The 22,779-nt window shown below is 37.6% G+C and overlaps 1 protein-coding gene across 9 annotated transcripts in view; it reads right to left on the reverse strand.

The window, feature by feature from the left end:
* CTNND2 (catenin delta 2) overlaps positions 1–22,779 on the reverse strand; it is a 679,250-nt gene that overhangs the window by 130,296 nt on the left and 526,175 nt on the right. For all 9 annotated transcript variants that reach the window (XM_037380649.1, XM_037380646.1, XM_037380644.1 and 6 more), the window contains 2 exons: positions 21,953–22,166; positions 5,516–5,699 (listed from right to left, as the gene is read on the reverse strand). In XM_037380649.1, the coding sequence (XP_037236546.1) occupies positions 5,516–5,699; positions 21,953–22,166 (398 nt within the window). The remainder of the gene's footprint in view (positions 1–5,515; positions 5,700–21,952; positions 22,167–22,779) is intronic.

The raw sequence follows: 22,779 nt of genomic DNA on the forward strand, positions 1-22,779 counted from the left end.
TTAACACATGGAGGGCAACTCTACAGACTACATAAAATATAACGTGTTTCACCACAATGCCTTCACAGAATGTAGCTAGATAATTGGCATCGAGTCTGCGAATCTGATGGTCCTTCAATGTTAATTACACCAGCTTTGTAATTCTAATAGCTCAAAATGTATTAAAAACACAAGAACAGGGGTGATTACCCCTTTACCCAGGATAAGACTGTATTTAAACAGGCTAAGGGAAAGAAAAATTGCACGCTTGGATGGGGACAGCTTCCTCTCTATAAGTGGATAACCCTGCCTCAGTATCCCTCTAGGTAGTTGTCTCTCTCCCACACCTCTTGTTTGCTGGAACCACTTGTACTAAAAGTCCCTCCCTTGAGCAGGCTGCCAGTGGAAATACAAAATTAACAGGAGTTTTAAGTTTGGATTCTGACAGGCTTCTTAATGGAGCATGGGCCTTCTGTTATCTAATGCACAATATTGCAAGGTCAGCCTGAGAAGTGCTCCTGTGCTCTAAAAACAGCAAGGGAAATACTGAGATGGTTAGCAAGTCCCCATATCCACTACAGCATACCCAGGGATGGAGAAAATGTGACTGTTCTATTGACTGGAGCAGAATCATAAAGTCAGCAGCAAAGGTCCTGGTCCTTCTGTAAGGAGTCAGCTCTGTTTATACCCAACAGAAGATATTCAGAGCTTGCACCAGTCAGTAAAGACAGAAACATATTTTTAGCTTCAATTATCAGCCTTGTCAGATCTGTATGTATATACATACACACACATATACACATGCACATATGTACATGTAGCAGTTCAGTTTCTTAAAAAAAACATGTTTTGCATATATCTAAGATGTTTCTACATACAGATGTATGTTTCTTTAGAAACTAAACAGATGATGAATAATACAGTCTGTGCTATTTATTTTATGTTGCTCCCACATCTTCTTTTGTCAGTATGCAGCAGAATATTATATTCAAAACAGATTATAGATATTCCTAAGAACAGGAATCAACAGACTGGGTACTTAGAAGAGAACTGGAAGAGAAATAAAATGGTGGGATAAATGCATTAGCTGTAAACGTCTGTGAAACAATCATTCATTCAGAAAACAGTTAAAAGCATTTGATATTCAGGCTTCACAGTTAACTCGAATTGTTTTAACAAGGTGATTTGATCCTGCCAAATGTTGATCTGTCCAGTAAATACTACTGGGTCAGTTACATTTAATTCATGTTTTAAAAGAATGAATTTTCCTCTTTGCTTTTCTGCTCTGAGAGCTTGCTACATAATTTTTAAAGTTGAAAAATTATGCATGGTATTGTGTGAAGGTTTTCACAAGTATGAAAGTATAAAGTATGAAAATTTGAAATGTATGGGACTTTATAAACAAAAACTACTTGAATTACTCTCCCATACAATTTCTAATCCACTAATGGGGGGAAGATAAATATTTTAATACATCTTTGATTCTTACAATTGCCCCTGTATCTTCAGCGTTCAATGAAAAATTAAATAGAACACGGAAGAAGGAAAAAGACAGCATTTTACGATTTTGCATCTAAAACCAGATTAGAATCTTAAAAGAGTAAATTTTTAAAATTCTTTCAAGTCTTCAGATTAAATTCTATTAACTTAAATTTATCGGAAATTCATAGAAAAAAAACAAGTTTCCAGACTGTACATCAGGACAAAAACTCTTGGAAAGATTTTTTTTTCTGGTATTTTTTCACATCGTCTTTGGACAGAGATCTAGTTTTCTGAAACATAAGATTGACACTTCAGGTTAAGGCAACATTATGCAGTATGTGTCTCCCGTTGACTTTAAAATTTCAGATTAGGGATTGTAAACCCTCTACCCCTCCCCCAAGCAACTGTGATTCCAAATTCAGTTTTCATCTGACTTTTGCTAGTAAGACTAACCGAAACTATCAACCAAAGATACAGTATTTCCTTATCAAAAATAAAGCAGTCACAGCTGAAATCCAAAAGGAAAAAAAGAAGTAAAACCTTCACAGATCTTAATGAGGTAAGGTACTAGCATCTCAGTGGGGCGGCAAGTAAATTGGGTGATTGCTCCAACACATCACAGTGAGGTCTGGCAATTTATGAAAGATGAATATTAAGAATAAATTTTTAAGTGATAGGTATAATGCTGTATTTAGCGCTTTGAATTATCCAAACCATTTCAAAGTATTCAAGTTATGTAAAATTAATTAGTACAATATTGTATTAAAGCTAATTTCTTTTTTCAAATCAGAAAAGTATGCAAAGTGTACTTTGTAAACAACATCTTTAAGGGAAAAAGAAAATAACAGGAAAAGAAGGTCTGATATTGCTGCTGTCTTTCATATGTATGGTTTCATACTGATTTCAGCTGGATTACTGTGTGACTGGAATTGCAGCCTTAAGAATGTGGTTAAGCACAATAATGAATAAGCAGTTAAATGTACTAAAAATTGTAGTTAATAAGCAACTTTTTAATTGAAAAAGCATAAGAAAGTCTCATCTAGAAACTGAAAATTTATTTAAAGTTTTCTGCGGTGAATGCACCAGAAAACCAAAGGCACAGAAGTCTGAAAGGAAACCCGCAAATCCTCCTGGCATATTTGCTAGCATTAAACTTTATGTAATAGAAACTACGTCTCCAAAATCTGTCAGCAGTACAGGTTCAGAAACATTTGTCAAGTATTCTGAACACCACTTCTTTTCCTATAATACAGAGTATTGTCACTGATAATCCTGATGCGACTGAATTTTAACCAGTGCCTCTTCAAAAACCAGCTCTAGCAAAACGAGAAAAAGAAAACAGCAGAGGACAATCAAACCAGAATCTTCAAAGAAATTCTATGATGGACCTTCCATTTGCCAGATAAACACAGCACTAGCTCAGCCAGAAACCACGTAACATCTTGATTTAAATTACCTCCCTTGCCCAATGAGATCTTGAAATGGAAATATGAGGCTTGTAACTAGTTACAAGTGGAAAGCATGAAAGCTTTTTAGTTTACTGGGGTGGTGGGTATTTAAGGAATGCTAGCTGAAGTACTGCTTGCACAGAGCATGCACTACTCTATCCATCTCCAGAGCTTTCTAATCTTTTCTTTCTGACATTTGCTGTTCCCTCCAGCCTACAGCCCCATTACCTGACATGAATTCAATGCAATAATCCAGTTACCATCTCAGAGGTCAACTGACACTTTTCTCTCTTCCACAAACTTAAAACTTGACATTTTGTTCAGAGAGAGATACTTTCAACAGCAACTGGGGAAAGGTAAACAAGAAAGTTCTGGGTGGTGTGAAGCAAGAGTAAGTTCAACCCCCTCCAACATTCTGGCTCTGCCAAAGAGCATCCAGACTACGTGGGATGAAATTATTTAAAGAAGATGGGTGAAAGCCAAATAAATACCTGAAATTGTTAGAGAGGACAGAAAGATGCATCTGGGATATAGGGAGGGTCTGATATCAGAAAGATATTAAAAAGCTGTACTATGGCTGAAGGGCCTGGGTTTAGAAGGAAGACCAACCTGCTCAGGACACCTGTTTGAGCTGCTGTCACAGCTACCTGGGAAGCATTCAGGAGTTACAATATGCACAGTCTTTTGCAGGCAGATATGAGCTTATTTTGCACAAGCTGACCAGAAGCCATTCTGCTATGACAGCATCCCATCAAGCAGTTTGGTAGTAAGCCTTGCTGCAAAGCAACAGATCAGGCAACATACCATTTTCATGTGGCCCCAAGTCCTCAGGCTGACCCAGAGCGCAGGCTACAGTAAGCTCACAATCAGTTTGCAAATGGGTGCGTGCGCGCACGCGCGCGCGCACACACACACGCAAAAAAAAAAAAAGGAAAGGTTAAAAAAAAAAAAAGATTTCAAGACCAATGTGCAATGAATCCATCAACTATGAGAACTGAGGTTTGCAGGATCAGGGATGGATATCATTCCCTGAGAAGCAGTTTGGAACAATTAACAGGAAGATAAAGCTTAAAATGTGGGGAGACTAGCACTGGACATGCCCATTCAGAGAAGGGGCACCATAAAGCCCCACATTTATAATGGACACTTCTTCCAGAGGCAGCTCTTTAACTAAGACAGGTTAAACACTGGAAGTGTGAGACGTATAACATGGTACAGGTCTTTATGAAATGACTTCTGTCACAGTGATTTCAGCAACTTCTTTTCTAGTGATTTGAATGCAATGCAACATAATTATACTACCAAACTCTTCAAAAATCAATCCAGCTCTGGTACAAACACCTAGCTTCAGTCACATATCCCAAAATAGCTGGTGTTCGCATATACATACCTGCATTTAAGCTCGATACAAGTATATTTGCAATATGGAAGTTATTAACTTCTTTCTTTCTCTTCCAATTACATATAAACCATCAATAGTAATTAATACTTTTTCACTTAAACTTTTCAAATATTAGTTCTGAAAGTCAGACATTCCATTTGATGAAATAGCACAAAGACAAAAAGGTGCTTGCTATGGATATGTAAAAAATATTTGTTTTACTTTGCTTCCTATCGAAGTTTTTTTTTATTTTGCTCTTTGATGGATATCTGCTTTGGATGCAGCAAATATCACAGATTGTATTACTGATACATACTATTCACCTAACAAATTTCCTATGATGTATGTATGTAAAAATATTAACTAACCAATTTTCATGTCTCTTGAGAAAGACTACAGAATCTCCAATATACAAGAAAAAAAGAAAAAAATGCAATGCTTGAAAAAACTTGCCTAATATGTTAAAATATTTCAAAAACATGATATGCGTTGGAATTCAGAAATTGCTGTGACTCAATCCTTTTGTAAGGTTTTGTCAGAACTGAAACTTCTTACTCATCCTATTTTCATTCTTACATCTACAGTGATTTTTAGAAACAGGCATATCATATTGGACATATTTATATAAGTGCACTTTGGTGTTTCATATGCAAGTTTGGCATACAAATATAAACATAAATAAATACCATACTTGTCAAGTATCTATTTAAGTATCCTAGTTGAATAATGTTAAATTGGTTGGTCTCTTATTGAAATCCGTTTCTCATCTTCACGGAGCAGAAAAAAACCCTACTTTATATATTTATCGTAACTCCAGCAATGGCATCTGGAACCTGTAAGGCATGTTACTTTTTGTGAGCATCTTCATTACTTTTTGTGCTGATTAAATTGGGTGTAATAGCGAGAACATACTCACTTCACTAAGCAACTGGGAGATGGGACAAATCTACAAGGAGAAGAATATCTGTAATATACAAGCTTGGATGAAAAGACTGATCAAAGCTGCTAAGAGAAGAAAATATAGAAAAGCCACGGCAGCGCTTCCAGACATTGTTTTTTGAATGGCCTTGTTTTCTAATTAGTTTCCAAGTTTACAGCACTGAAAGTCATCATCTTTGCTGACAAACAAACCAATTATTTACTTCACAGAAGCCTAAGAATGAGAAATATCAATTCAAGCCAAAGCAAGATGATTAAGACAAAACAAATGTTTTGCAGTACTCACCTTAGGCACCCAGTGGCATTGCGCAGCACCTGTGATGAATGGAGTTGTATTTTATGATCATCCTGGAGTGGAGAGTTTTCCCATCCAGAGTGAGGGATGATCACTGCATTGGTCAACACTGCAAGGGCATCCTGGATGATTGGCATTTTCAGTGCATCACAGGAGGATAGATTCCAGAGAACTCCTACAAAAAAAGCGAAGGACTAATTATTAACACTCCTGCAATGAAGACTGAATAATTTTTATTTTTAAAAAAACCAACACATTTCACAGCATTGGTGTTCTTAATAAAGGTGTTTCTGTCAAGAAAAAAACCCACTGCATTGTAAATGGGGCTAAACAATACCTGCATGCTTTTGCAGTGGGAATACAGCTCTGAATACACAACAAGTTGTCACAGGAACACTGGAAATTTCTCAGAGCTAAGCCTAAAAACTGAGCAGCTGGTTATGACCTAGGCCTATTTAGGCTGTGAAGCACACATGGAATGATGAAGTATTACATGCATATTTTTAGGGCTTAAGACTTCAGATTTCTTACTTCTAAATAATAATAATAATAAAAAACAATAGCAGAAAATAGGTTCTCATTTATGCTAAGACTATCACTGTTGACAGATATGCACTGAGAGTACAAAACATCAACTCTGTGATCTTCAATGTAATGAAAGTAACTGTCTAGGCGCGTTTATACTACAAGGAAAAAGACTTCCCTCGCAACCTGATACAGTAGTATGGTATTATCCTGGACTCCAGCAAGTAATTTTCTATTTTGTCAATACTTTACTACACAGAGTTACAGAATACTACTGGTTTTGCACAGAAACAACCAGCTTAATGGTGCAACTCACAAGAAGATTTACTAGAATTAAAAAAACCCCAACCCTTCTGTGAAAATTCCCAATGTGCCAAAGAAATGGAATAGCAATCAAGAGCCTAAGCTTTCTGAGCACAGCTGCAAGGATCAGGGCCACTAGAGACGTGCCACACAGAACACAGGCAAGAAGTTGCTGGGGGCAAGAGACTCTGCTTTTCATTCCCTTGTATATATTTACATATTTGTTGGAAAAACACATTTGATTTTTGTGCTGTGCCAAAAGCCTGGTGCTGCCGGGCAGCTACTAGTGCTGGAGGAAGCCAAAGGGCAATACGCTGGTTTGAAGCAGCAGTGGTTTTTATTTTAGCCCAGTGTCCTCCCAGGAGCAGCTGGAAGAGCAAGCCTGCCTCGTCCTCGTCCTCCCCTTGCCAACATACACCCAATCCTACTCCTTCCTACTTTCCTTCCCATAGTGACAGTAGCCCAGCGGACCCACACCTAACCTTGAGTGGCAAAACTGAGTTTTGCCTTTACGGCTATCATGCCTTGAATCAACACAGAGAAAGATTATCAACATTGTATACGCGAGGTTACAAATAGGAACATTACACTATGAAATTCCAAAGTGAGTGGTGGTGGGAGGAAACTGCTAAAGACCTTACAAACAGACTCAGACATTTATAAACGTAAGCAGCAAGAACACCACTTGCTCAAGGCTTTCTTTAGCGTTCTGTGTTTTGAAGGACAGGTGTAATGAACAGGAATTAACGTACATCTTTGGGTTTCCCTTCAAAATTAATTACCTCTATGGGGAGACTGTTTCAGTCATCCAATTTCATGTTTTAATTATTTTATATGGAAGTGTATGCGAAGACAGTTATGCAGCTTAATGTAAAAGATTTTCTTAGCATACTAATAAAAACCCCCAACAAAATCTTAAAATATTCTGTATGTAGTAAACAGGCAGAAACTGACAGACTTCAGCTACAGACCAAAAAAAAAAAAGGCCGAAATAAGAATACTCTTCATTTTTTCATTTAAGAATTGCTGCTTGAAAGGGGAAAAACTGTTTGAATTCTGTTCCGAATGCCTTTATGTAAAGCAATAGCATATTTAAAGGAATAAGGGCCATAAAGATATTTATACTTGCTTTTCTATGACCTATTCTCAATAAGCTTTATTGGCACATTTACTATTCCTGAAATACCTAGTATTTTGCTGGTTTCAGTCAGTACAAACAATGTGGTTGCCACTGTTTTAACATTTATCTAGACAGGTGTAAATTATGTGTGTGGTATAGAAATAGAGAATCAGAATGCCAGCCTTTCCCCCTTCAAGGTCGGATTTAGTTCTTATGCATCACAATGTGTTGCTTCTTTGTGAAGAAGTCCTGTTTTAGAAATGAAGCAGAAAAGAGTGCTTTGATGGCAACAAAACAGTACTTTGGGCCTCAAGAACTAGTCATAAACCAGAAAAGCAGAAAAAAATTCAAAAGAAGCAAACACAAGAAACCTGCCTAAGCAACATGCTTAAAAATGTGTGTCTACACTATTTTCTATTTACTCTAGGTCCTTGCTAATTAAGAGTAAATTCACATAAACATCACAATAACTTGGTGTTCAGCAATAGTTGAGAGACCCAGAAATAATCTTTTAGCCCTTTTTCTCTATTTAAAATCCACTTGACACTGTACATGAGCTTTTGCTCTATGAACTGCCATAGTAACAGGCAAGCTCCAAATCCAAATAAAAACCTACGCATTTACCCAAAAGCCAAGAAGTGTGATCTAGTTTCACTAACTGGAAATTAAATTTTCATAGTAAGAGGATGAAGGGATTACTGGACTACATTAGCTGCTCTACATTCTCCTAAAATGACTATAAGTCAAGGCAGAATCAAGCAAAAGAGCACTGCTCAGTAGGCCTGACACAGCCTTCAAATTTTTTGCAACTCGCATACAGTTTAAGATGTAAGATAATCTTCTTCTGTGCTAGAACAATGTATTTTATATAATTGTAAGTCTTTGAGTACTAGCAACCACCTTAATGAAAAAAAAAAACATTCTGAAAAATTATAATTTATTCTCACAAGTAGTGGGAGTCTGCTACTTGCTGAGGTTGGTATTTTAAGTGCCTCCTTGTACCCTTCCTTAATTAAGGATTTGCAATCATGAAAGGGCATTGGCAATTCACTTTCCATTACTTTCACTAAATGACGACCCAGAGCTAGATTTATGTGGGGTCTAAGAAGATGATCCATTGCCTTGACTTTGCAAGAGAAAGTGATAAGAAAATAAATCTTTTACTTGAGGCACCTTCCATTATGGGGCATCTTCTTCTCCATATGACTCTGAACATACTTTTCAAGCACATATGCATTACATGCCCTTTAAGATTATAGTAAGGATCTTGTCACTGAGATCATCTGCCACCTTACTCTGAAAGCCCTGACTGCACTGGGTCTCTGAGCACAATAAACAAGTCTGGAATAGCCTCAAGAGGTGCTTTGGCTGCCCCCTAAATCACTTGTGTGTCATCAGCTGCCCACAGGAAGGGGAGGGACCTGACTCGGCATACCAGTGATTCCTCACAAACAGTAGGACCCATGCTGTTGTGTACGTACTAGAATAGAGCTGTTAACCCAACAAATAAAATAGTCCAACTCAACAGTTCAGCATCCACAGACTGACCATTAGATCAGTGCTGAACATCTCATATCCAGTCACTAGTGCTCATAGTATCTTATCTCCTCCTTGCTTTTAAGGTTGTAAGGCATTCAGAGTAGGCGTTCTGTCTTCCCATTTGCAGATCACTTTAGATTGTGTTGGATGCTTCATAGAAAGAGAAAAATAGCTATGCCAGACTGATCATGTCTATTTGCAGGTTGAAGTTTTTCATCCTTACATATAACGAACTGAAGCACACAGAAGAAAGCATCTTGCAATCCCATTCTGCATTCAAAACTAAGGAGAAACTGGTACTGAAAGCATTCAGCTGGTTCCAGTTGGAAGATGGATTTTGTGTCTGAGTACCAACTAGCAGTCTTGCAGACATCAGACAAAGGACTGGGGAGTCTACAGGAGTGCTCACTATGGAGATATTGCTGTATCAAGCTACATCTTCTGGAGTAATTTATCAGAGGGCATGCATCTACTATGTTCAAAATGTTATTTAACACACCAAATGAAAATCATCTATTATAAGAAGGCCTTTCACAAGCAATCAGATTTAAAAACTGGCTATAAATTTTGAAAAAGGTTATAATCAACCTTTTCAAAGACATAACTGTACAGATACAGTTCATAAGGAAAACTACACACAGATCTTAATTAAGGCAACTTAAATTTGTTGCCACTGGAGGAGGGAACTGAGAGAACCAAGAACCAGGAAAACTTTATCTTTCTCTTAGCCAAAGTCCAGAAGACTGAAGACAAGACCAAGTCTTTTAAAAACACAGTCCAGGCTGATGAGAAGTTACTGCAGACAGAGCTTGTCCACAATACTTTCAGCTTAGAAACAGCACTCCGTTTTACATAAATTAATTTAAGCTATTGCAATAGGTTCTGTACCACTTACCCTAAAGAAGCAAAGTATTTAAAAATTTGGAGGGACTCAATTTAATGGAGCAGTCTGAGACAAAAACCCATCATCTCTGAATCAGGCTGGAGCTGAAACTCATCCTGATTAAACTCTTCAGTGCATTTTTTAGCCAGTGTTTTACTTAGAACTAGTACTCACATATGTGCATCTATAGCCATATATAACTAAAGACCAGATGAGCCACATGCTATCCTTACTCCATTCAAAGTTAAGAAAATAGAGATCAAACACTTCCATGCAAAAATATCACCCTAGCAAGAGAGCGTGTGCAAAATCAGGAAAGTGTTAACAATTATTCAGTGCATGATTTTAATGCTACCACAAAATATTACTTTATACATATAAACAAGCCCCTCTGTGATCTAAGAATTATTTACTTTAAAGACAAAAAAGAGAGGGGGGGAAAAGTAAACATCTGTAGTGAAGAACAAGAAAGAATTTGAAAAACGGAGGATGTTAGCTAAATGCTTACAAACAGGTAACAAAACATGGCCTTGGGAGAAGGAACAGATACCATAAATATGTCAAGCTGGGCCACAACAAGATAAGCTCAAGGAGAACCAAATAATTAATGAGACTAAATAAAAAAATACTGGAAGTATGTGTGAACTATCCTAAGATCCACCACCACTCAAAGATGCACCTTTGAGTAAAGAGAACCCCCTACTAACAAAGCCCCCTCCCCACATAACATGCCTAGTGAAAAAACCCACACTGTACCTTTAAATGGAGATGAGGCTTGTATCAACAAATGAGAATTAATTGTGATTAAACGTAATTGTAAATAATTGTTACAAGTGTATAGAAATTTTTACTAGGCGTGCTAGCTTTGTGGATTTAGCACCCGGCACCCATTTCTGCACAGACATGCCATAAACAAATACCTCCACTTTGTGCATGGATCGGCTCTTGCGCACTGGGTGAAGAACCCAGATTCGGGATAACATTAGAACAACTTAAGACTACAAATATAAAAGGAAAACAAGAAACTGGAAAAGGCAGCTTTGCTAAAAAGCACTGCCCCTGCCACACTACCACTGTGTATTTTATCTTTTCATTTTGCTGCAAAAGATGTACTTTGCCAAATAAATTATATGTTAAAAAGGATTGTAAGTAAAGAAGTATTATTGGGAGAAGCAAGACTTTGGTTTTTCTGAATTTGGTATGTTTAAGTCGACCTTAAAGTTATACTAAGATTTTTCTCATTTAATATTCTTTATAAAAATTTAAAAGCCTTCCAACTCATCTAGGCTTTTAATTTCCATCTTAATTTAATAGTTTGGTCATGGACTGATGCAGAATGTCATTTGGTAGTGCTGGGAGACCGCATCCAAGGAAGAGCTAACAGCGTTGGCAGGTTGTTTGGTTTATACACTGAAGGCACACACATGGGTACTAGAGGGAGTTTCCCTCATGAACATGACAATTAAGAATGAAATCTGAGAGCTAAATACCCTGCACAGAAGACAAACACAAGGGATCTTTTGCTGGAGTCTGCAGGAAAAGCATCTTCTACCCCACGCTGTCAAGTGCTAGAAAAGTGATTTCTGGCTCTTCCTTCGGCTTTGCCCCCTGGCGCCCCCGTCGGTGCAGCGCCGCCCTGCAGGGCTGGACCCGCGCCCTGGCAGCAGGGTCTGCGCTCCCCACGCGCTGCAGCAGTTCTGCTGGAAAGATGCTGGATACCAACCCCAACACGCCTTAATACAAAGCACGGTAAGATTTCACAGCCAGCTCACCGTCAAGGGGAGGAACTGGTCCTGGTAACAGACTTCCTATAGGAAACAACCAGTGGCTGATTCGAATTCTGGCACCTGAGCAATTCGCAGTTCATAAGACAGCTCCTTAAAAGTACACTATAAAAATAAGTTTAAAATTGGCATAACAGAGGAAGAAGTTTCACCAGTTTTCTTGAAATAATTTTATCTGGTTACTGAATGAATACTTATGTGCACCTTTCTTGTAATTCACTTATTTACATGCACAGAGGTGGTTTTCTATCTGTGTGTAAGACGACCCATGAAAAGTTCAAATTGAGAAAGACTGGGTTTCAGTAAATGTCTTAAGCAGCCAGGGGCTTCGGGAACAGTACGTGAAGTTGTAGCCAGATGTTTTTTTTTCCCTTTGCAACCACTCATAGCCTTACAGAGCAAAAACTTCCATAGAAAATAAAGATTATTGGGTTTTGTGGTTTTGTTTTTTTTTTTAAATTAAAAACAAACACAGCTTGATCATGATACATACAAGCACAAGACCATATAGAAGTAATATAAACATTTCCTATGAAAAACTAACTTTCTTTCTCAATTACTGCTCTTTTCATTCCAAAATTACATCTAGGATTTTATTAAAACAAAATGGAGGGACGAATTTTAATATTGTTTGCAAATAAATTCTGTCCAAATGCTATTGCTTTAATTGAAATGTCTGTATTCTTCTCACAGGACTGAATTTTGACCTGACATTGCTGCTCTCTTTCTGCTGTACAGTTTAAAATAACATGTAACTGTGGAAGGGAAGAACTGTCGGACAAGAAGTTTAGACATTTATTAACTTTAATGTTAGACAGTAGAGGAATTAGTAGAAGGGATTACTGGGGAAAGAACAGTGGTTCCTGCTTAACTTGTTTTCCTAACTGATCCTAAGTGATGAAACTGGTCCCATCAAACACAGAAGCCAAACTAAAAGCAATTAATTCTAAGTGAAACACAGAAAAAAAATCAACTGCTTTCAAACAAAATTTCATCCCAACATGTGACTAATGGCAATACCATTCCCAATTAAATACTTTGTTAGAAAACAAGGAAATCAAACAAGGATGCATATATAAATGCAAAGATTATTATTTTTTTTTAATGCTTACACATCTGTTTTACTGAAGAATTTCTTCTCACACGCAAGACCAAAATATATGTTTGGTAAGACACCCTAATACAGAGAACAAAAATGTTATATTTAAAACTGAACATCAAGTTACAGGTTTAAGTACCAAACACCTTTCTCACAAGAACCAGTTAGGAAGTTAGTCCTGTCTATGTTGCATATACCTACATGATGAAAGGCTCATTGTACAGTTGGGGGGGGAAAAAAAAAAAAAAAAAAAAAAGAGGATACACTTATTTACCAACCAAATCTTAAAACTGTTATCTAAGATAGAGACAGCACTGAAAGTAAGATTATTTTGGAAGGAAGAAGGGAGGTTGGCCTCTGAACCTAAGAATAAGAAAAAATTAGTGGCCAAAGTGAAAAAAATAATTTCATCACAAAACAAAAAGCTTTCAGCATATCCTCAAACTTTCATTTTGCAATCAAAATAGCGAAACATTTAGATCTGTTTCTAAACAGAAACTATTTTCAAAATAAATGTTGACGATTTTGTTTTGCAAGAGGCAAACATTTCAAACTATAGAGTGGTTTTAAACTGGAAGTGTTTTAATACTCCATTTTTCAGTCAGAGGCATTAAAATCACATGTCCAGCTGAATTTTTCCAAAGGACTACTACTTGCTGAAAAAGTTCAATACAGTTGTTATGTCAAGCCACATGCTGCAACAGATGTCCTCTATTTATCCCTCTAGACTGCATTGTTTGATATTTCCTCTTAAACTTAGATTTGACCAAAGTAAAAAAAAAAATAATATAAGAATAATTTCTGTAGCATATTAACAAGCAAACTAGGAAATTGGTTTCATTGCCATATGAATCAAAGCAACTGGAATTAATTTTCCACAGAAGAAGTATGTCGCTGGCTGTACAAGGGAAAAAACAGTTATTTCTCATTTAGACTTGGAAGTTGATGTGGTTCATACATGGGAGTGATTCCACTGCTAGAGAGAAAAAGAGAGCAAAAAGGGACTACCTTGAGTTTTGTGCTGGCACTGAGTGTGGTAAATTCAGGACAAGTGAATGGGAATTTGCCTGGGAAGCAGGGAGGAGGCAGGCTGTGATGGGAAAATTGATGAAAACTTCCTCAAGCAGCCCCTAAGAGAAAAGAGAGGGACGTCCCTGCCATAAGCATCGCTCTGCTCCAGCTAAGACCTCAACTCCCCAGTGACTTGTTCAGGCTTTCCCCTAGTCACCTCCAGGGAAAGAGGCACTGTGAACACGAGGAAGGTTTTGTATTGCTATTTTACCAGTATGTTCCCTTTTACCTGTAACAATTCTTGGAATGTAACAACCTTACACAATAAATCAGTGCCCCAGCCAGTTGTTAACATAGCAGGCAGAAGATTTTAGAAAGCATCTATTTAAAAACCTCTCCTTATCTAACTGGGAGCTTCAGGGGGTGAAGTAGTTAATCTGGTAATTCACAAAAAAGTTAGAATGTATCTTCATGAACACAGCAAATCCTATTAGTGAGTTTTCCCATTTTCAGAGCCAAAATAGTGACAGCATATTGAAAAAGGGGACAAAGACTGTTCTGTAATTAGACAGTAAATTGTAATACATTTTGTGTAAAATAATTCAGTTGAACTGTCAATATTGTCTGCGTAAGTGTTATTTGGTAAGACAGTATAATTTCTGAAGCAAAATTACACAATTTATTAAATTACTTCTAGATTTGCCGTGACATATGAGCTATAAATAGGACGTGTTTTGAATGGCTCCAGAATTCCCTGAAGACACTGTAGCCTACAGGCTGGAAATCAGTTTCCCAACAACGTGTAGGTATAAGCTGTACAGCCTTTTACCTTCCCGATTTGCAAGGAAAATGGGTACGAAGATTTGGTGTCTCAGTAAGTGACTGCACAATGGGTTCATTGGAAGAGTTTATAAAATGCTAATTAATTTCTGCTCTGAATTTGTTTGGAAATCACTTCCACATTTCAAGAAATGATGACGATGTTTTTTGTAGGTGATGATAAAACCTAAAATTTAATTTTACCAGACTGTAGTATCATACTGTAATGTCCAATGGTGTTCCTCCTTACATGGCTGTGCCTTGTTATAACACATCCACTGACTGTGAAATGTCAGCTTATTAGTCTGGAGAAGGACAAATAGGTTTTTTTATTATTTTTTTTTTAATATAAAGTATTTTCTAAAAATTATGATGATGCAATAATGATTTTGAAGACTCTCTATAAAACCTTACATTAACTGATTACTGGGGTGGAAAAGCAGAGCAGCCCTGTAGCTCACTAACCATGCCACTGCCATTGCTAGTAACAGGCCAGAGGGTTTATACGACTTCAGTGAGACCTCCAAAGCTGAGTTGCTTGAAGTTGTTTTGGGGCACTTGGACCTTTAGCTTGATTAACTCTAGCAACTGCTTCTGCAGACCAGGTGGCTTCATTTGCTCTTGTTTAGCTTTGCATAATGGTGTGCCATAAGCCTAATTTTATTAAGGCAGCAGTAACAGGTAGTTTTTCTGCATTACATGAATCCTTGGACTCCTTTTTTCCCTCTAACATGATCTTAACTGTAACAGCAAGGAACCATAAACTATTCTGTGCAAAGTTTGAGGTGTGAGACGCAAAGCATGTTTCTACTGCCATCTGAAACGTGCAGTAGATTTGACAGAGAGTCTGGCATTTTGTATGAAATTCTCACTGGTTCACAAAACTCGGGGCAGAGGTTGAAGAATCCTTGCTTGAAAGTATCTGAAGTAATGGGAGGGAGCCAAACTTACGCAACTTCTATGAAATATAAAGGCTTTTGTACTTGAAGAAAGAAATACTAAAGAAATCCTAATACGTAATCCCGCATTCAGTCATTGGCTTCAATCCAGGGTAAACAGATACAAATTTCCAGCACACAAATAATTTTGTTGGTGTTGAAAGTAGTGTTATTTCAAAAAAATAATTAGAAGTAAATTAGTCCAAAAGATTGAATCAACTCTTAAAACTGATCATGTTTGGATATTGTATTTGCAATTACATCCATATAAAGAATGTGTAGGAAAGATTTATTACAGCTGGTACCCTTCACACCTCCCTTTTGAATGAAAAGCGTTTAAAACATACAAGCAAATCTTAGTGCCTAAGCAAGCAGATTTGAAAGCTGTGAATCTTATCCTATTTTTAAATAATAGCATTTAAAAAATAATTAAGCTTAAAGTCTTTAAGTCACCTGTCTCTGTGCTTGGGAAGTTCCTCAAAGCATTTGTTTAAAGTTACTGCAGAAAATCTGCCTATCTGCAGAGGAGAAACTAAGCAAGAACGTCTTTTCTTGCCAAAATAAAAACAAGCCCTTCTGAAAGCTGTGTTTTGTTCTAGCAGCTATCTATCTCCACACTTAACCTCCCTAATTTCCTTAACTTGACAGGACATTGCGATTGGGTGTTGGAGGCGGAGGAGAAACTAATTCACAGAGCTGCATCTTAAGAGGCGTTTGTACACTTTCTGCATTTATCCCATGCCTCCATTTTCTTTAACTAGATGAGAGTTACGAGCCTCAAATGATACTTAGCAGTCTTACTCTCTTAGTTAAGCTTATACTGAACCAAATGTATGTCAACCTTGTCGCAGCAGTTACACCATCATGAGAATTTAAGCACATAGATGGCTCTTCACATTGTCTGTTTGAAAAATTTGTGATATCCAGGATATGCCAAAAAAAAAAAAAAAAAAAAAAAGGATATAGTAGAGATTTTAAGAATTACATCTAGGTGAAATACTGTAAGAATGCAACTCATGGGAGAGTTTGATTCTTTACTTAAGTCTGTGTGAAGTAACCTCAGAGTGCGATAAACCATCCTTTACTCATTTTCAAATCAAATTTCTGAAGAGCAATAGGGTTACAAATAGTTGCCACCTCTAAATGAATGTTTATATCACAATAAAATTTCACATCTGTGTTTACACACTCCAGTAACTAAGCTAATGTCAAGGGCACTTTCGCAGAAAATTATTAAATTGATAAATTGCTTCAAGATCCAAAGCACTAGTCAGTCCTCTGCCATAATATTGTTAAATATGATTTACTATACAAAAAAGTCACAAGTGTAATACTTAACAAAGTCCATTTAGAAAATAACATCACAAATAGGAAACAACTTCACGTGGGTGGTGTTGACTTTGGGAAGCCCCAACAGAAGAATTGCCATTGTACTAGGAAGTTAAAAATTCTAAAGAAGTGGTCAGAATTACTTTAATAAAAATAGAGCATAATAAATCTTCCACTGAAGTAAGCCAAAAGGTCCATTTAAATAGAATACTCCCTTAAACCTGCTTTACACATCACTGCAGGGTTGCTCACTTGCAATTATGCTGATTAGCAAAGACATATGCAAGGCTCAAAGGGACCTTCTATAGTGTCTTGACCAACCTGCCAACAATTTATGCACATACTAATAAGGAGTATGCAATCAAAAGGAGGTTTAAACTGCAGCCATTACCTCAAACCAGATAGATACAAGGGCTACAACATATAATTGCTTTCAGTAACACTGACAGACTATCAATAAGGTTATAAATACTGCATTATATATGTGAAATCTACTAAAAACAGAACACAACATAACAATGTTGCATAACATGGGGTGACAACAGAGGACCAACCAAGCCAAAACACAAACTGGCCACAGCTCAAATTAAAGACAACAGTAATTAATATTGGAATCCAAAATCTGGAAAGTAAATGAAAAATTTTTCCTGCCCAACCTGACAATGGGCCAAATACACTTGGAAAACTAGTGCCTCTTTGAAAGGAACCTACATACAAAACATCTTACAATTTTTTTTTCAGGAATGGAACAGATGCTTTTTGATTCAGTGAATAGAAAAGTGAATTAAATATACAAAGTCCATGTCTATCTATCTAAATATAGTGTATATGTATAGCATTAGACTGTTTATGCTTTTGAAACTATTTTGTTTTGTAAATGTGGTAATTTCCATAATTTATTTATTTTCAGTAGACAATAGTTAAATCTCTGACACCTTAATGTCAACTAAAATAAGCAGCAGGCTGGTTGCCAGCACAGGAAGAAACAATTTCCCATGTCATTATTTATAGCTATATTTTTTTATCATCATGTGCCTTCTGAAAGTGGATCATCCCCTTTTACCTTTCAATCAAATATGGTATATACAGTTTGAAAACGGGTGATACAGTCATATAAGGGGCCTCTTTAAACAGAGTTATTTCTAATTCAGCTAGGTTATTGTTCACAGGTAGAAACTGTGCTTTTAGCTGTAATGGATTTTGTTTGTCAAAATGAGAAGAACGACAGTTCAAATCATTTTGTCTGAGACAGGTACCGAGGTACCAGATGGAGCTGATAGCACAGGGAGCAAGCACAGGTTGGAGCTAGCAACAGCTGCTTATCTCACCTTCTTCACAAGGCATCAACAGGATTCCTGTGTTATCTTTGCTAACACTACACATTTTTCATGTCTCTCTTTTTTTTTATTATTTATTTTTCCCAATAGCAAAACAAATAGAAAGAATGCTAAAACAGAATTTTGTGGAAGAGTTCATAATTAACTTGGGAAAGGCAAGAGAATCACAAATCAGCTACTCATTGTCATTATTAACAAGGGAAAACATTTTTTTCTACCATCTGCAGGATCTGTGCTAATTTTGTACTGTGTTCTGGTCTATTTATATTTATTAGGAAAGTGTTAACATTTAATTATTTTAAAATAGAAGGCTTTTATTTTTTTCCCATTAACAGGAGCTACTGTGGAAACTAGTGGCACAGCGCTGGGGTGAAGATGGCTACATTAAGTACAGTGCATCCAGCTCATGCCAATTTCTTTTCATTTACAGACCTACATGAAACCAGGTATCGTAATACAGGTTCTCCTTGAGTTTCTGGAAATTACCAGAGGTTGTAGGCCATGCTAAAATCTGTATTTCTATCAGAGTATTCCACTTCTGCATAAATGTATACATTCATTGCTATACCTCTGTTTATCCAGCTTCTTCTAGTAAGAAACAGCGACTGTGGAAGTGTTTCTGGAAGAGTACACTTTCAGTACATTACGAAGTATTTCCTGGACATTAACACTATCTAATTTTGCAACAGCCAGGCAGCAGACTTCCCTCATGGCTTCTACATGGAAACCTGCACTGAAATCATTTGCTCCAAGTGAGAAAGCCTTGAAGCACTATCACTTTGCAACGAGGTTCAGTTTGCTCAATAAAAAAATTGAGCATGTTAAGGTTTTCCAGCATTAGGCCAAGACCTCTGCTGCTGAGGAGAAAGACAAGATAATGAAGAAGTGAAAAACTCCATTTTGGAGAGATTATGGCAGAAAGAAATCTCTGAAAAGAGGAAAACCCACAAATGCATCGAAGGCAATCCTGACAAGCAAGGAGCTATAGACAGGGCTAGAAAGCTGGTCTGCAGGTAAAAAAAAACTTCCAAAACCAGTCTTGAGATATTTCCTTAGAGAGAAGCAACAAGAAGGAAGAAAATGTGTGTGTTTTGAGGAAGAAACTAACATCGTAACTTCCACTCTGGCAGGCAGCGCTTCACGGTACTTGGGGCAGGTGACGCTAAGGTTCAGACATATTGAGCTGCTAAAAACCTGCCCTGCCCATATTTCTTCCCTCACAGCCAAGTGCCTACTCAAGAGTGATTTCACACCTTCATCTTGCCAGATTTCTGGACAGGTTGTTTAGACTTGATAGGCTCAGTTCCCCATCTGTACAACCATGATAATGACACTTTCCCACCTAAGAGAAGCACTCTGAGGACAAATGCTGGAGGAGTATTTAGAGGCAGTGATGACACAGCCTGTATGACTTCCTAAGGCAGGAACTTTGTTCCTTCTCTGAAAGTAACAAACAAGAACAGCTCTTATGTAAACAGGCTGCACAATGAACAGGAGATGGAAAGGCTCAAGGCTAAAACACACACTTGCTATTACTTTCTCTGTACTTCCTTGAGGCTACAGTGGCACTACTGAAACAATTATCTTTCTGCCACCTGAAAACAGGAAGGCTAGCAGAAAGCAGGAGGAACTTCATTTATTTTCCCTTGTGCCCACCACCAAGCCAAATTTTCATCACTGAGGCAGCTGCTGCAGGAGCCATCTTTCCTTCCCCAGAAAGGACAGAGGGAAGGAATTTAGCTGGGAAAGCTGTCACACTATAACACTTTACAAAAAAACAAACAAGAACTGATTCAGAAGCATGATTCCAGCCTGTTTTCTAAGAGATACAAGATGAGAGAAGCAGCAATGAGCCTTGCTTTGGAAAGGAGCTTAGCATTTTCAAAGCAAAGGCCTATGATTTCATTCCAAAAGGCTCAAACCCTGGCCAGGGCAAGCAGTGGCCTTCCGGGATCTACTGGCTATTAAAAAACCCAAAACAACAATACAAAACCAGGCCTAGGAATAAAATCTTGAAATACCACCGACTTTGACTCCATTCCTCAGGGTCACCATGTTGCGCTGCTCCCCCTTCACAGATGTCCAGCATTCCTGATGCTCACCATTCCTGGGAGGTGCACCTACCCATACAAAGGCTGGCTACTGCCTGCCATCGCTGGTCAGGACCTGCTCATCTCAGCAGTAACAGCTTGAGGGCATGCTAGCATCCTCCCCCTTTCTTTCTGTTGGGATTCAGGAAAATTTAACAACATACTGTGCAATGGAAGGAATGTAAACTGTAGCCTAGTATCTTTTATTTAAATGACCTAATGACATTATGTGCCCTGTCTACAGACAGCAAGAGAAGCGCCACTGTGACTGCTGAGGTATACTGCTGATGTTCATTAGCAGTTTGCCACTTACTACTCAGAATAAATAGGCAGAATGTTCCCTGGAGCCAGGACACAAGACAACATAACCGAGAGACAAACAAGTATGTTGAATCTGAAGCGGTGGTTACACTTTATTAGATCTGTCAGTAATTCTGTCACTCTGCAGGAGGCACCATCCGAGCTCATGTAACGCAGTATCTCCGCCCCATTAATCCTGACTAACAAGTATGAGATGATAGGTGTTGTAACTAAGAAACAAAATTAAATATAAATATCTACATTTAATAAACACCGTGTAGTTTATTCAGACACCCTCAAGGAAGGAACCTGGAGTCAACCAAAGGACAATAATCTTATAAACTGCATCCTAAATGAGGCCTGACCCACAAGGGTAAGTAATTTCTGCAGAAGCATAGATGTAACGTGTACTCTGATGCTTCTATGACAGAAATGAGAAATTTTCTTACATAATTTAGTAGGAAAATCATAATGGAAATACAGGCATTGTAAAACAGGATAATGAAAAGATCGTAAGTTTTTTTTATTTGTAGCAATAAATTAATCACCACATTGATATTAGAAATCAAATAAAATTGAAATCAGAAAGTGAAAAATTTGGAAAAAATATCTAGCTTCTGTTTTGCATTTTAAACAGGATAGCTTAGGGGAAACACGGGAGAAAAAAATCTCCAAACATTCCAAGCTGGCGTTGTTTGACAGCAATTCTGTATTTCTGAACATCTTTCCCCACCTTGGATTTCATTACGAAAAAGTCCAAACAATCTCAAAAAGATCAGATTATACTATATAAAGAAATACTCTACCACTACATGCATGTCTAACATACATCACACAGCATGCTACCAAATTTAAAAAAAAAGGCTTCAGAAGATGACATTGTCCATCTTTTCCATTTTCCTATCAGAACCACAAGAAAGGTACAAAACCCCTCAAACAAATTCTCCCTGTCAATATACCAGATATAAAAGAAATGAGTAACAGTTTCTAAGAAAATTGAGTAAAACCTGACTTCTGCAGGTGCAGCCCTACAACAGACAGGAGGGAGAGCAGTGGATTCCCCCCACAACTTATCTGTGTATGGAGCACATCTCCTGCAAGAATATTCACAGCTAACCAAGAACAAAGTGACCAGCAACTGTCAGTGGAAACCATGCCTACATCTGTAAACTGCCTGCATGATACTGATAAAAGCTATTCATACATTACATATATCCAAAGGGCTTGAAAATGTTTTGTTATGGCGAAGAAGATGGTAATAAGTTACTGATGAAGCAAGTGGCATGCAGCACAGAACTGTGCTTGCAGGGCCTATACAGAGTTTGAACAAAAAACAGCGAAAGATTCAAACCTGTGACCAGTTCTCTAATTTCCAAATCTGTAGTCTTGCGGAGTAACCGTACTAATGCTGGGATACCACCACAGTTTTTCAGAGCGATTTTGTTGTCATCATTTGCCTTCCCATATACCAAGTTTCTCAAAGCTCCACAGGCACTACGGTGGACTTCTGTCATCCGATGGTCCAATAGGTCCACCAGTAATTGTATTCCGCCTTGTCGTCTTATCTGAAACAAGCCAAAGTGATAATCATAAAATTAGGGAATGAACACTGGTACTATAGATGCTATGCAATGCAATTAAGTTGTGGTTTATGTAAGCTATGCACTAGCAAAGGTATGCTGATAGCTCCACAAAGGTGTTATATTACCCTACTTTGATGCCTTGTTTTATTTTTTTCAGTGTCAACATAACTGAATAATGACAAACCTGAACCTCTGTAAGAACAGCCAGAAGTTAGTCAAGAATGTTGCCTCATCAAGGTTTCTCAAGGTTTAGCAAGGTTTGCCTTGGCAAGGATTTCTCCTGCACTGGAGAAACATCACCTGCTTTGGAGTGTAACATATCACAAGGTAGAGGAAAAACCACAAGACTACGGCAAACAAGCAAAAAAACCCCATGTAATGTAACAAAAATTGTAGGAGTCCCACCTTTTAAATTTAATTACTGGGAATATGGGCAGCTACTGTAGTCTTTGCAAGGATGTTATATCAAAAAAAAAAAAAAAAAGAAATGGGAAAAGCAAAGATGAAAAGGAGGAAGTCAGCACAAACATAAAGACAAGGATAATGGATAAATAATGAAAAGCTTGTTCTGTTATGACTGAGGGAGACCCTTAAG

This window comes from Falco rusticolus, chromosome 3, assembly GCF_015220075.1.
Source record: "Falco rusticolus isolate bFalRus1 chromosome 3, bFalRus1.pri, whole genome shotgun sequence".
In the NCBI taxonomy this organism is placed as follows: Eukaryota; Metazoa; Chordata; class Aves; order Falconiformes; family Falconidae; genus Falco; species Falco rusticolus.